We start from the raw sequence: 14315 nt of genomic DNA on the forward strand, positions 1-14315 counted from the left end.
TGTTGATGGAAAAGTATAGAGAAGGACAGAAGAAGTTGCATTGTGTGTTTGTGGATTTAGAGAAAGCGTATGACAAAGTGCCACGAGAGGAGTTGTGGTATTGTATGAGGAAGTCTGGTGTGTCAGAGAAGTATGTGAGGGTGGTGCAGGACATGTATGAGGACAATGTGTCAGCAGTGAAGTGTACGATAGGAACGAAAGACCGGTTCAAGGTGGAGGTTCGATTGCATCAAGGATCGGCCCTGAGCCCTTTTCTGTTTGCAGTGGTAATGGACAGGTTGACGGACAAGGTCAGACAGAAGTCTCTATGGACTATGATGTTTGCGGGTGATATTGTGATTTGTAGTGAGAGTAGGGAGCAGGTTGAGAAGAGCCTGGAGAGATGAAGGTACATGCTGGAGAGAAGAGGAATGAAAGTCAGTTGGAGTAAGACGGAGTAAATGTGTGTGAATGAGAGGGAGGGCAGTGGAGGGTGCGGTTGCAGGGAAAAGAGGTGGTGAAGGTGGAGGAGTTCAGGTACCTGGGGTCAACAGTGCAAAGTAATGAAGAGTGTGTTAGAGAAGTGAAAAAAAGGGTGCAGGCAGGGTGGAGTGGGTGAAGAAGAGTGATAGCAGGAGTGATTTGTGATAGAAGAGTATCTGCAAGAGTGAAAGGAAAAGTTTATAGGACTGTTGTGAGACCTGCGATGTTGTATGGTTTAGAGACAGTGGCATTGAGTAAAAGACAGGAGGTGGAAAAGGTGGAGGGACATCGCATGTAGGACGTTTTGGAGACAAGGTGAGGAAGGCGAGATTGTGATTGTTTGGACATGTGCAGAGGTGGGACATGGGGTATATCAGTAGGAGAATGCTGAGGATGGAGCCACCAGGAAGAAGGAAAAGAGGAAGACCACAGAGGAGGTTTATGGATGTGGTTAAGGAAGACATGCAGTTTTTGGTTTAAAAGAGGCAGATGTAGATGGACAGTAGTATGGAGAAGGATGATCCGCTGTGGCGACCCCTAATGGCAGCAACCAAAAGAAGAAGATGATCATGGTGGATTTTGGTGTTTGATTTTGAGACTTGGCGCATTAGTAAAACAAATGTGCACTGTATTAAATGCTCGTTAATAAAATGAGTGGCCTTAAAAATAATTTATGTTAACACGCTATTAACACCTTAATCTTGACAGCCCTGTTTTTCTTAAACATTTTTTCTATAATGTAGCACGATAAATAAAGTGTACGATATTACAAAGTAAAATGTAGTGGGCATGTGTTTGCACACGTGTGTGTCAGCGGTGGACAGTAAGGAAGTAAATGTAATTTGTAGTATATAAAAAGTAGCTTTTTGCGTATCTGTACTTCACTGAAGTATTTCCATTTGGAGAGACTTTCACTTTTAACTCCACTACATTTCAAAGTCAAATATCTTACTTTTGACTCAACCACATTTTGTGAAATCAGTCTTTTTATTTATAAGGATAAAAACGTACCTGGTCAAAAACGCCGCAAACCACCAATGAGGGTCGAGCGTACTTTTTGGAACTTGATTGGTGCTTGGTGGTTTATCACCAACATACAGTTCAACATCAGTTCAACAGCAAGCAGAACATTTAGAGAAGAATAAATGATTAAGAAACTCCAGACACGAACTCGCCACAACACCCGTGACCTTTTTTTTGTTGAAAAGAAGGTTCATTATTAATTGTAATAGATTCAATCAGTATCTGACTCGTTAATATCATTCTATTAATAGGTTGTTGTGCTGAGTCACATTATCATAAAATTTTCACATAAATTGAATTGATTTTGACAAAATAATAAATAGATACAAATCATAGTACTTTGGATACTTAGTACATTTGAAAGCAAATACTTTTACTCAAGTAATATTTCAACTAGTGTATCTCATTTAACTTAAGTACATGGTGTGTGCACGTGCGTGCGCGCATGCGCGGTATAATGAAGGCGGGGGCGGTAATTGTCTGTAATTGAACACCTGACCCGAATTAAGACGCTTCTCTCTCCGCCTACTTAACGCGCCCCGAGACTCGGGCAGGTGGCTAAGCGGAAAGAAAAGAAAAAAAACCTAAACAAAATAAAATAAAAATGGCTACGTACGGAGATGAAGCGCTTGACACCTACGTTTACTCCTCGTACAACCCTTACTCATACCGATGCCCGAAGCCCAAGAGCTGGCGGCAGAAAGGCTACCTGAGCGCGTGCGGCGGCGGAGGAGGAGACGGCGGATACTTCGACAACTACCACCGCGCGCACCTCAAGTCCATCCTGTCTCAGATCAACCCAAACCTCACACCGCGCCTGCGCAAAGCTAACACCAAGGACGTGGGCGTGCAGGTGAACCCGCGGGCCGACGCCTCGGTGCAGTGCTCGCTCGGCCCGCGCACGCTGGCGGCGTGCCGGCGGGACGCGGTGCGCAGGCGCAGACCGGACGGCCCGACGCCCGGGAGCCCGGTGAGCCCCGGCGTCCGTTTCCCGCGCACACAAGCTGTGTACTCCCCCATCGCCACCAGGGGACTCGCAGCTCTCCTCCAGGACCAAGAGGATGATGATCGCAATAACCAAGAGGAGATGCAAAAGTGTGGAGAAGGAAAAGACTCAGAGAGCACAATCAAGGGTGGGGATGAAGGTGTTGAGACCAAAAACCCAAAATCCAAACCAAAGCTTAGTCCTGGGGAAAATGATGGTGCTGATGATGAAGAAGGCAAGCCAGAAGAAGTGGATGGTGGCACGAAGAGCGAGAATGAGAAAAGCGGTCAGGAGGACTTCAAGTCCAAGGGGAGAGTGCGCTTTCAGGTGAGATCTTTCAAATGCTTTTTTTTTTTTTAAGTCATTGGCTTTCTTGTAGCATAAGGTTTCTCAGGGGAAAACCCTGTCGAGATCTTGGTGAAATGTTGACTGATGTCTTGTAACTGTAACTACTTGACGTATGTCCACACTGCCTGAGCATCACTTCTCCTCCTGGTAGTTTTTGGAGCAGAAGTACGGCTACTACCACTGCAGAGACTGCAACCTTCGCTGGGAGAGCGCCTACGTGTGGTGTGTCCAGGGGACAAACAAGGTAGCAGCAGAATTTTGCATTATTTCTTGACTGTGAACATTGTCTGCATTATGGACTCCTCTTTTCACAGGTTTATTTCAAGCAGTTTTGCAGAACGTGCCAGAAAGCGTTCAACCCATACAGGGTAGAGGACATAACCTGTCAGGTACGCTGATCACCTTACCTTAAAACGTCTTTATCTAAAGATCATGACCGGTTTATTTCTGGTTTCAGAGCTGCAAGAAGGCACGCTGTACGTGTCCGGAGACGGCACGCCACGTGGATCCCAAACGCCCGCACAGACAAGACCTGTGCGGCCGCTGCAAAGGCAAGAGGCTCTCCTGCGACAGCACGTTCAGTTTTAAGTACATCATTTAGTGCTTTCTCTGTCCATCAGTCTATCCCGATGGAAGCTCACTGCCGTCAGAACTGATGCTCGGGCAAGGAGTTTCCCCAACATTGGCCTCGACCAGGCGATGACCTCAATCAGATTACTTGAAGGAGACCTCGTGACTGTTCTTGATTTCGTTCAATTGTGTTGAACAGCAGCGCTCCCAGTGGTGAAAATAAATCTAAATGAACAGCAGCACAGCTGTGGTGTGGGTTTTATTTTCTAAAGCTGGTTCCAGTTAATCTGGTTGACTTTGTTAAGGAAAAAACATGCAGTAAATGAAAATTAAACTTTTTTTAATGCTGCATTCTAATGATATTTCCCTTTTATGCCTTCATTTTTGTATCTAGCCTTGATTGGGATTTGGCCTCAGCCCTGAAATTGACTCGCTGGTGTACACATTTGGTAAACGAATAGTGATTGTTTTCCAAATAATTATACAGTTGAAAGAAAAACCAAAATGTAAACCCACTAGAAGAGGCAACCCTAGATCTTAGATTGGTATTTAAGTTTGTATTTCAGGCTACCCATCAAAAATGTAAACTTTAAATTGTCAATCATTGTGCACCAATTTGGAGATTTTCATCCATGCTTGAGCAGTCACATCGGCCTCACAATATTTTGTAATAAACCTAGTCTCAGTCTTTATATATGTGTACACACCCTGAATATCTGAAGCTTGGATGCTTCGATAGGAGCTCTATTCCACTACCAATCACAGTCGAATCTTTGCAGAGAGGTCATGAAACAAGGATCGTGCCATTGTGTTTTATATGGAGGTGCTCAATGTCTGACTTTACATAGAACTACTGGGTTTCTCCTAATATACAGCCTATTATGGTAATACTGTAATTAAAAATCTAGAGAAAACATTTTTAATGTGCCTGAATAAATCTGACCCCCTGTGATATTTCATATCTGAGACTCTCAGTAAAAATATTTTGTTGAGGTTGCACTTTTCTTGGGGCATGCAGTCAAATCATACCTGTGTGTGTGTATATATAAACATCCATATGTTTAATTCAATGGTGAATGCACCATTAAACCGCACGTGCACACGGAGGAAGAAAACATGTTCAATTTGCTTTTATTTATTCAGAACAGGGTAAGGCAGTTAAGTGAGATGACGGGGGAAAAAAACCAAAACAAGGAACATGAGGGGGAAAAAAACAGGACACCTCCAAATAAAAACCTTTCTCCAGGTAAATAATATCTCCCTTAAATAATTAAGAACAGCATCCAAAATGTACCAGACAAGAAACAGAAAGAAAGATGATCTTCAAGGAATGAATACAGTGACTTAAAAAAAAAGAAAAGAGTAATGTGCCGTGACGTTATCATGTCCCTCCGTTGCTGGAAGTAAGCAGTAAGCGCTTCGTGTCTTGTGGTTAAGTGGGGAAAAAACCCATCATCAGTGCAGCCCTGAGTCTGGGATGGACCGAGCTGGTCCCCAGTTCCACAAGCCCCACCCACAGTTCCCCCAAGCCCCGCCCCCATCATCAGGGAAGTTAAAGCATGGCGTCAGCAGGAGCCTGCAAGCCAACGTGAGGATCACAGTGGAGCTTAATAAAGGAATGCATATTGGGGGGGGAAAAAGGCAAGAGTGCGCCAGAGTGAGAGGAACGGATCAGGCGTACCTGAAATTGCCCCCCCCCAAAAAAAAAAAAATCAAAAATTTCGATTTGTGTATTGAGGGTTGGTTAGTGAATGTTACAGCTGTTTTTTTTTTTTGTTTACATCGATTTATTCATTTTTTTGTTGTTTTTTTTGCCTTAGCTTTATACTCTATTCTGTTTGAACAGTGCATTACACAAATGTACAAGGGAAAAAATACTGCTTTTACACTATACATTTTTTTCTAAAATATATACAGAGTACAATAAGTTATTGACATTTCCATAATGAGTTGCAGCCGCTTTGCACGTTCGTGCGCGCATTTTAATGTGCTAATGTGCATGTGAGAATGCAAAAGATCGGTCGTACGGAACACACTCGCGCTCGCCCACACACACACACACACACACACACACACACACACACACACACACACACACACACACACACACACACACAGAAAGGTGGGTCTATGGTCGTCTACAGGCAGCTACTTATTTGGTTATAAGAGTACGAGTTTTTTGTTAGAGCTACCCGGTGGTGAAAGCGAAGGTTTCTGCTCCACGCGGGTCAAATAAAGTTAATCCTCTCTTTGTACAGAGTCTGAGGGCCGAGCCCTCGCTTTCTCAATTATACATTAAATACCCTTTTGACATTTACAACCTAGGATTGTTAGCTCTAATAAAAAATAGATTTCTCGAAAAAAATAGTTCTTGCAGTGCTCTCTCACTTTCAAGCGTGCACCCTGGGGAAAAAATAAACGCTTTATTGTTTCGTGGTCGATGAGCAAAATACGACTTTCCATAGCGACCCCACCTCCAGACAACCGTTACATCCCAGTGCTCTATACACAGGATTTTTTTTATTTATTTTGTCTTTCTTTCGAACACTAGAGGACATAGGCTGTTCTGCTAAAGTTTCCGGTTTAGCATCATCATCGCCTCGTATCTCTTCCTCGATCGTCATCAGTGCTTTGTACGAGAAAGAACCACAGCAAAAAAAAAAAGGAAAACGAATGTGTGTCTGTCAGTCAATATTATCCTCATACAAGCACGCGCACACACACACACACACACACGTAGGTACGTCCATTAGCCCTTTAAGGTGAAAATGTCAAGAAATACCCTCAGCCCTTTGGCCCTCCTACTAAACACACCGTACTCAAACCCACTCGCGAGTCTCTAGCCTACACTGTTTGACGTGCATGGTGTTTTCACAGCCCCGAGCTGAGGACTGTGTTATGTGTCTCGATCCGGGTCTCGGGCGTCTGGGTTTGGTCGTAAATGAGAGCGCTCCGGGAGCTCTGCGTCTGGCGTACAGCCTCGCGGATCTGCAGGTTGAGCTCCATGAGGCGAGCGCTGGCCTGAGACAGGTCTCTGCTCGGCCCCACCACGGCCACGCAGCCCGTCTGACCCAGAGTCTGGTGACGGAAGTAGATATGCAGCAGGGTTTGCACGGCGTTCTCCTTCTCGCTGCCGAAAATATCGTTGGGCCACAAGCATCTGAGGAAGAACAAGAGCGCAAGTTATTCAGAGTGAGTGTAGAGTACTGTGGTGCGTTACCCCTGACCGAAAACATGCCCTATTTGGATTAGAAGTCGAACGCATGCGTTTTACATGCCCTTATAACATCTGCTTTAATCTAAGATCATGTCAATATTTAATGCAGGATAGATACCATTTTAAGCCTCAACTATCATAAAACAATAATGAATGGACATTTGATGCCCACCCAAATGTGGATGGGTTCCTTCAGTCCAGATCCTCTCAAGGTTTCTTCCTCGGGGAGTTTTTCCCTTTCCTTTGCTCATTAGGGATAAACGTAGGCACTAAACTTATAGGCACAAACATAGAAATTTTAATTTTATAACGTACTTTTATCTGTAAAGCTGCTCTGGGACAATGCTGAAAGTCAAGTCAATTTCACAACAGACATTGTCACAAAGCAGCTTTACAGAATTTGAGAGTGAAGGTGAACGATGTGTATTTATCCCTGATGATCAGCCATGGTGACTGTAGCAAGGAAAAACTCCCTTAGATGTTATGAGGAAGAAACCTTGAGAGGAACCAGACTCAAAAGGGGAACCCATCCTCATTTGGGTGACATCAAGAGTGTGATTATAGTCTTTATAACAATACAAAGCACCGGAGAGTGAGAACTAGCATGAGCACTGGAATGTAAGATTACGAGTAATGATCTTTCTACAGTCTTTTACAGTTAGCTGATGTTATGGAACCAGGAGCTACTGAGCAACTCATAAAATAGCTCAACATTTGCGATCATCACAGATCCAACACCAGCTTCTCCATGCCAGAGCCTTTAAACACTCAAAGAGGTCCAATGTCCAAACTCCACATGAAGCATGTGTGTGCTTACTAACTATAACAGTGTACCACACAACAACTCCAGTAGCCTGGTGACGTCTGTGAAGCTTTTGGTGAAGTTTGTGAGTCAGTGTTTACCTAAAGGCTTTGACTTGGGCGAGAGCAGAGGTGAAGTCTCGTGCTCGGAGGCTCTCGATCAGAGAGTGGATAGCCGTCTCTGTGTTGGACTGCACTGCTGCAGACACGCTCACCCCCTCCTGTCCGTCGCTCACTAACTCCGCCTCTTTCAGACAGCTTTCCAAAATGGCCAGCTCCTCTGACATGTTGGTGACCTGCGAAGCACAAGCGTTCCAATAAAAAAAAAAAAAATTTTAGACATATATTTCTATACTACATTTCAATCGAGTTCTATTTGCAATGAGAAACTCTGAGGTTGCTTTAGTAGAGAGAAAACACGCATGCGCGCGGACACACACACACCGTGTGCAGTCTCTAGAGATGACTAACTTTGTTAGCATTGATCTGTGATTAGATGAATGGCTTGGTCCAGCCCTGTAGTTCATCAGTCTTCCTCAGAGAAATAATCGTTACAGCTGCAGCCCGAGAGCTCGGAGCACACAGACCTTACCTTATATCACGCTGACAAATTATCAATGCGAACAAACAAATGGAATCATTATTTATAGCAGCGGAAAGGAGAAATCTCCACATATGATTATTCTGCTTTCTTCTACTTATCTATAAAATCCAATGTCTGTAATATAATCTGCAATAGGAAAGAATGACTGTAATAAACACTGACACACACCTCGGCCTCTCTCTTTATGGTTTCCACTCTGCTAATGAGTTTGCAGTAGGCCTGAAAGAGCAGCAGCAGCTGGAAATGAAGCTTGTACAACCTCCGACCCAACTCCAGCTCCTACACAGACAGACACAAAACCATCATCATCATGATCATCATCATTCCACTCACTGATATATTTTCATTAACAGAGACTTGCACGAGCAGAACGGCTACATAATCACAAGGGTGGACGAATGGACAGATGTTTGGTTGGATGGTCAGGTGAATGAATAAACAAATGGGTAAATGGAAGTTCTAAGTTAGAGAAATCGATGATCGAGTTAAACCAAAGCTTCTCAACCATGAGACCAAATAGATAAAAAAAATTAAAAAATTATTACAAGTAAACCCTTTTTATTGTTCATTAAAAGTTGAAGCAGACTGTTTATTTCATGTAGAAGTTTCGATAGACGAGCCTAAAGTTAATGTATGATTTCCTTTAATCATGATTTGAATTATAAAGGCAATTCTGTTCCACTAATCTGATTGGACAAGCAGCATTTAAAGTGTGTTTATATTTACATTTATCGCGTTTAGGAGCCCGTATCCAGAGCGCCGTAGAGAAGTGCTTTGAGTCTCTATAAACATCTATATAATATGGTTCACTAGATTTCAAACTTAAGATACCATTGAAAAACTGTTAAGAGGAATTAATACATTTTATATATATATATATATATATATATATATATATATATATATATATATATATATATATATATATATATATACACACACACACACACACACACACACAACTATTTATACAACTGCATTTGGACGTGAAATTATAATTTGAACAACAGGCCGTTACAATTACTACACTTACTACAGGTTGTCGTCAATTTGTGCATTGGCATGACAACACCCAACAGTCTATCTAACAGCTGTATTGTATTTTTTTTTGTCCGAGATATCAATTACTAGACATTTCCTATTAATAGAACTCTTGCATATAAGTAAATATCTCACTCATAACCGTGCAATTGGACTGAATGTTGCATTGAATATATTTTGCTCGTATTCGGTATAACCGCCATGTTCAGGCTGTGGGATTGAAGTCCAAGTGTGTGATGTGTTGACGTAGTGCTGACGAGAAACGTAATAATGAAGGTTCATTTGATGGTCAGTCCAAATAAATGCATGTGCATCAAAGCACCGAAATTAACGATTCATTCTAAGGCATATGTCTGGTGTAAAATCAGCATCACACACACACACACACACACACACACACACACACACACACACAGCATATATATATAAATACTGATATGATTGATCGTGACTACATGGTCGGTCTGAATCTTGTTAAATGGCCAAAAAAACCCAGACATAAGTATAAGTATTAACGAGAGTTTAATGATCGGAAAAGGTTGAGAAACTCCGAGTTAAAGCCCATTCTGGAAAGAGCATGGATCGAACATGCTCACTAACTAACGCTGACCATGATTAGAAAAGCGGCAGGACATTGAGCTGTATGCAGCAGAATGAATATTAGAGTGTATTTGCGGAATTTCTGAAGCAAAAAGCGAAGAAAAGGACAGACTACTGAGGAAAAAGCAGAATGTGTATAATGTATAATGTTAATTCAGGTCGATTGTTCTCCTTTCCGTAACCCACAGGACACACACCAGTACTACACCCGGTAGGAAATGTGTGTGCAAGAAGGAGCAAAGATCTACAAAATCTCCAAAGCTCGATAATCAGTTTTAGAGCAAGGGACCTATAAAAGTCTCGGATTTGTGTAGCGTGACGATTTGCATAAGTCGTTTGTGTCTACGATGAATAGATGGAATGAGCAGCGTGTTTCGCCGGAACGACAATGATTATGGAAAGGTCAAGAATACAAGAACCACTTACTGCAAGAATTTCCATTTGCTAAGCAAGAGGGAGGTCACCATAAGAACAAACAAACAAACAAACAAAACAAAAAACAGAAAAGATGGAGAGAAAAAACATTAGTCAAGAGTATTACTTCCAAACCACAGAAAAGAGAGAGAGAGAGAGAGAGAGAGAGAGAGAGCGAGAGAGCAAAAAGAGAGCAGAGAGAGAGAGCAGAGACAATGCAGTGGACTTTATCACTACAAGAAAACAGATCATAAGCAAGATACATGCAAAAAAAAAAAAAAAAAAAAAAAAGACGCAGAGAAAATTTCTCATCTAATCACATCACATATAAAACTTGTCGCAAATAGAACAACAAACAGTGGAAGCAGGACAGACAGCAGACTCCAACAGAGATGGAGGAGATCAGAGGAAAAAGAAATCCCTGCAAAGGAAATTGAAGTGGTGATATTGAGGTGGCTGTGAAAGCTGCATGTTTAATACCGTGTGCAAACATATACACACAAATTAAACGTATATCTACGAGATGTTGTGTAGATACGAATTACAAGCCGAATGAAAACCTGTGTGACGTGAATTAAAACTGACTGAATTTTTATTCTCGAGGAACCTGGACACATTTGCACTGGAAGACTTGCATGAGAATTTGATATAAAATTATATATATATATAACGTTAGCCAGATTCATCAATCTTTCCACAATGCTCCTACATAATACCTATTTTTTGCCAATTGTACATCGTCTGTAACTCATGAAGCGGCCACGTTCTCTCATCTCGGCACCTGCTCATGCTGCAACTACACAATTGAAAATAGTTACAATATCTCACATCCGTTTTATTACATCTTCTCAATGGACAATACTATAGAAATTAAACTTGGATATATTTTAGGCAATGGGCAGCTTGTGTAGCAGTCCTCTGAAAATGTTCGATAGGGTTCAGGTCTGGAGACATACTGGGCCACTCCTTCACCTTCACCCTCAGCTTTCTCAGCAAGGCAGTTGTCATCTTGGTGGTGTGTTTGTGGTTGTTATTATGTTGAACTGCTGCTCAGCCCAGTTTCTCAAAAAAGGGCATCATGTTTTGCTTCAGAATGTCACAGTACATGTGTTGGAATCCATGTTTCTCTCAATATATATATTTCCCAGTACCAGCAGCACTCATGCAGCCCCAGACCATGATGCTACCACCACCATGCTTGACTGTAGGCAAAGCAATTGCCTTGGTTCTTCTCACCAGGACGTCGCCACACATGCTGGGCACCATCTGAGCCGAACAAGTTTATCTTAGTCTCATCACACTACAGGACATGTTACAGTAATTCATGCTCTTGGACAGGTCGTCTTCAGCAAACTGCTCCTTTTGGGACGACGCCATGCAAACCGACTTGTTAAAGTGTGCAGCGTATGGTCTGAGCACCGACAAGCGGACCCTCTGCTTCTGCCCCTAAAGCAATGCTGCAGGACTCATGCCTCTGTTTTTTAAAGCAGCTTCTGCATCTGACACACAGCACGGGGACTCGACTTAAATGGACCCTTGTGAGGTCTGTTCTGAGTGGAACCCGTCTTAAAAACCCCTGTATGACCCTGACCACTGTACTGTAACTCAGTTTCAGGGTGTTACTGATCTTATAGCCTCTGCATCTTTGTGGAGAGAAACAATTCTAATTCTTACATCCTCAGAGAGTCTTTACCATGAGGTGCATGTTGAACATCCAGTGGTCAGTATGAGAGAATTAGACTCAAAGCACCAAATTTTAACTTCTCTAATACAAGATACACCAATTTGTATGGTCCTGTCAAGCAGACAAAAACATCAACATGATGAATAGGACGTGTGGCTTTGTACAGCTGTTCTCACTCAGGGTGTACTCACTTTTGTTGGCAGTTATTTAGAAAATAATGGCTGTATGTTGAATTATTTTTAGAGGACAGTAAATCTGTACTGCTACACAAGCTGCACATTGACTACTCTAAACTATATCCAAGTTTCATTTCTATAGTATTGAAGATATAATAAAATCTTTGCTGAAATGCACTCACTTTTGTGAGATACTGTACATGCCCTTCTACACACATGTGTAGCTCCTAAAAGCGAAGAATACCATGAGCCAACATCAAACATTCTTGTTCCATATGTGATTAAGATCTTATCTTTAAAAATTACATTGTCCTCCTTCATGCGGGAATAATTCAGTTAGGCTGATTCCAAAATGGAAAAAAGAGCGGGTCCCATAATGCTTCCTGGAAGTGAATTAGTCAGAATTTCGATAAGCAGAATAAAAAAAAAGCATAGCATGAACAACATGTTTAGAGACAGGTGGCAAAATGCAGCTTCTGATTGGGCTTTCGTTCAAACTCGAAGCATGCGGGAGGAAAACGAGGTTGTGAGGTCTCTAGACATGTTCACCCTTCATCATTACCTCACAGGATATCTGCAAAGGATTGTTGCAAATAAATGACTTGTATTTATTTCTTGTGTTTTCTGATTTAGACCTAACAAGATTGCGACTCTGAAGAACAACAAATAAAACTGGGCAGGAAAGAAAATGAGACGATGCAAAATTAAACATGCATTCGTACGCTTTGAGTGAATTTATAGCCAGGGTTATACGTCTGTGTGTGGTAGCATTTGTCTCAAAGCATAGAAAGTATTTTGGGGATCTGGGTAGGAAAGGTGCTCAGAAGTGTTTTTCACGTGTGTTTTTACAGTTTTGTGTGAAATTCCTGCAAATGAGAAGGTGTGTGTGTGTGTGTGTGTGTGTGTGTGTGTGTGATGATCATCAGATCTTTACAACTCTATGCAAAAAATTAGGCAGAATAATAATAATAATAATAAATGTTAAATATGCAAATGAACTACATGCAAATTAGGTGCATTAGGCAAGATATTGTATATTCTATAAATGTATACATTATATGTATAAAAAAATATATAGTGCTTTAGTGCTATAGTGAGTTAAAGGTGATTTGAATCCGTTTTAAAATAAATATTTGGCCAAGATATAGGGGCAAGATATAGGGGCAAATGTTTGTGGACACCTGAGCATAATATTGGTGTGTGTTTTATATACATCCCATTCTATATTTAGTTCCCATGTGCTGTTACAATTCCTCTAGATTTGTGCTCATTCAGCCACAAGGTTTTTTTTTTTTTTTAGTAAAGTCAGGTACTGATGTAGGTGAGGTGAGGAGGACTGGGGTGGTTTGGGTCTCCTTGTATAGGATGTATAGGTATGTAACAAACACCATGGACTCCAGGTTCCTAACATACGCCATACAACCTAATTTTTCTCATTTTCAAATAAATAAATGCGAATGCATTAATACAGGAGATCCTGCTGTAAACAGAACTGTAATAAAAAATGCTTTAACGAGAATCCACTGGCAGAAGTATAACCCCGGCCTAATTCTCTGCTAAAAGTCAGTGTAGATTAGTGTGTGTGTGTGTGTGTGTGTGTGTGTGTGTGTGTGTGTGTGTGTGTGTGTGTGTGTGTATTACCTGAGCTTGAGTGTTCGGTCGACGGTTTCTATCTTTATCCCCGAAGGTCTTTCTGCAATTTTCTAACCACTGTGGGGAAAGAAACAAGATGTCGGGGCAGAGGGTGGAGAAAGAAGGTATAAAAGATTTAGACTATTCTCATCTCAGACCAAAAAGCCACATACAACAGCTGCAGCCGAAAGACGGTTTCTAGTGTATATAACTTTATATAAAAGGTAGATATATGATAAAGTGTAAGCAGTAGTAGGAATAATAGCAATAATAGGACGTTCAATATGAGGATAGCAATGCACGTGTGTGTGTGTGTGTGTGTGTGTGTGTGTGTGAGAGAGAGAGGCAGGCATAGGTCTTTTTCAGAGAGGCTCCATATTGTAACATGTCTCATACTCCCATCAGCCCACCCCTTCCTTTCCTTTTCTCTCTTGCCCTCCCCTTTAACCGTAATCATAGAGCATGTTCGGGTTATTCTTAGCTTCGAACGCGAATGCTGGGTGGCTGCAAGCAGAAACTAACGCTGTTGCTCTCGTCTTGAGATATCAAGAGGACTCAATGCCTCGAGCTGCGACTACGAAGACGACTGTGATATTTATGTTCCTTCGCTTCGATCGTTATTTCACTCTAAAACTCCACAAAGCTTAAAAAACACCAGTGCGCTTCGTGGTCCAAAATCTCCACACGTAACCTTTAGTGAATACAGTGTGAAAAATAGAGCTGTGTATCGGCAAGAATCTGGTGATATGATACGATAT

General features: G+C 41.8%; 2 protein-coding genes across 12 annotated transcripts in view; one reads left to right on the forward strand and one right to left on the reverse strand.

Moving 5' to 3' along the window:
• The first annotated feature begins 2016 nt into the window (after nt 1–2016).
• On the forward strand, nt 2017–3627 carry zar1 (zygote arrest 1). The gene is made up of 4 exons (XM_046835724.1): nt 2017–2797; nt 2970–3062; nt 3133–3207; nt 3276–3627. The coding sequence occupies exons 1-4, from the start codon at nt 2090–2092 to the stop codon at nt 3417–3419; spliced, it is 1020 nt and encodes a 339-aa protein (XP_046691680.1). The 5' UTR covers nt 2017–2089; the 3' UTR covers nt 3420–3627.
• An 880-nt stretch (nt 3628–4507) lies between these two features.
• The window catches only part of fryl (furry homolog, like), a 110542-nt gene continuing 100734 nt past the window's right edge, over nt 4508–14315 (reverse strand). For 8 of the 11 annotated variants that reach the window (XM_046835869.1, XM_046835865.1, XM_046835866.1 and 5 more), the window contains 5 exons: nt 13567–13635; nt 10078–10095; nt 8179–8289; nt 7509–7702; nt 4508–6548 (listed from right to left, as the gene is read on the reverse strand). In XM_046835869.1, the coding sequence (XP_046691825.1) occupies nt 6260–6548; nt 7509–7702; nt 8179–8289; nt 10078–10095; nt 13567–13635 (681 nt within the window). In that variant the 3' untranslated portion in view covers nt 4508–6259. The remainder of the gene's footprint in view (nt 6549–7508; nt 7703–8178; nt 8290–10077; nt 10096–13566; nt 13636–14315) is intronic. The other 3 variants (XM_046835863.1, XM_046835864.1, XM_046835870.1) reach the window with 1 other exon arrangement.

This window comes from Silurus meridionalis, chromosome 23 (genome assembly GCF_014805685.1).
Source record: "Silurus meridionalis isolate SWU-2019-XX chromosome 23, ASM1480568v1, whole genome shotgun sequence".
In the NCBI taxonomy this organism is placed as follows: domain Eukaryota; kingdom Metazoa; phylum Chordata; class Actinopteri; order Siluriformes; family Siluridae; genus Silurus; species Silurus meridionalis.

Coding starts and splice junctions, on each gene's coding strand:
- zar1 (XM_046835724.1), top strand. CDS start 2,090: ATGGCTACGTACGGAGATGAAGCGCTTGACACCTACGTTTACTCCTCG. Junction 2,798..2,969: donor AGGGGAGAGTGCGCTTTCAG/GTGAGATCTTTC, acceptor TCCTCCTGGTAG/TTTTTGGAGCAGAAGTACGG. Junction 3,063..3,132: donor GTGTCCAGGGGACAAACAAG/GTAGCAGCAGAA, acceptor CTCTTTTCACAG/GTTTATTTCAAGCAGTTTTG.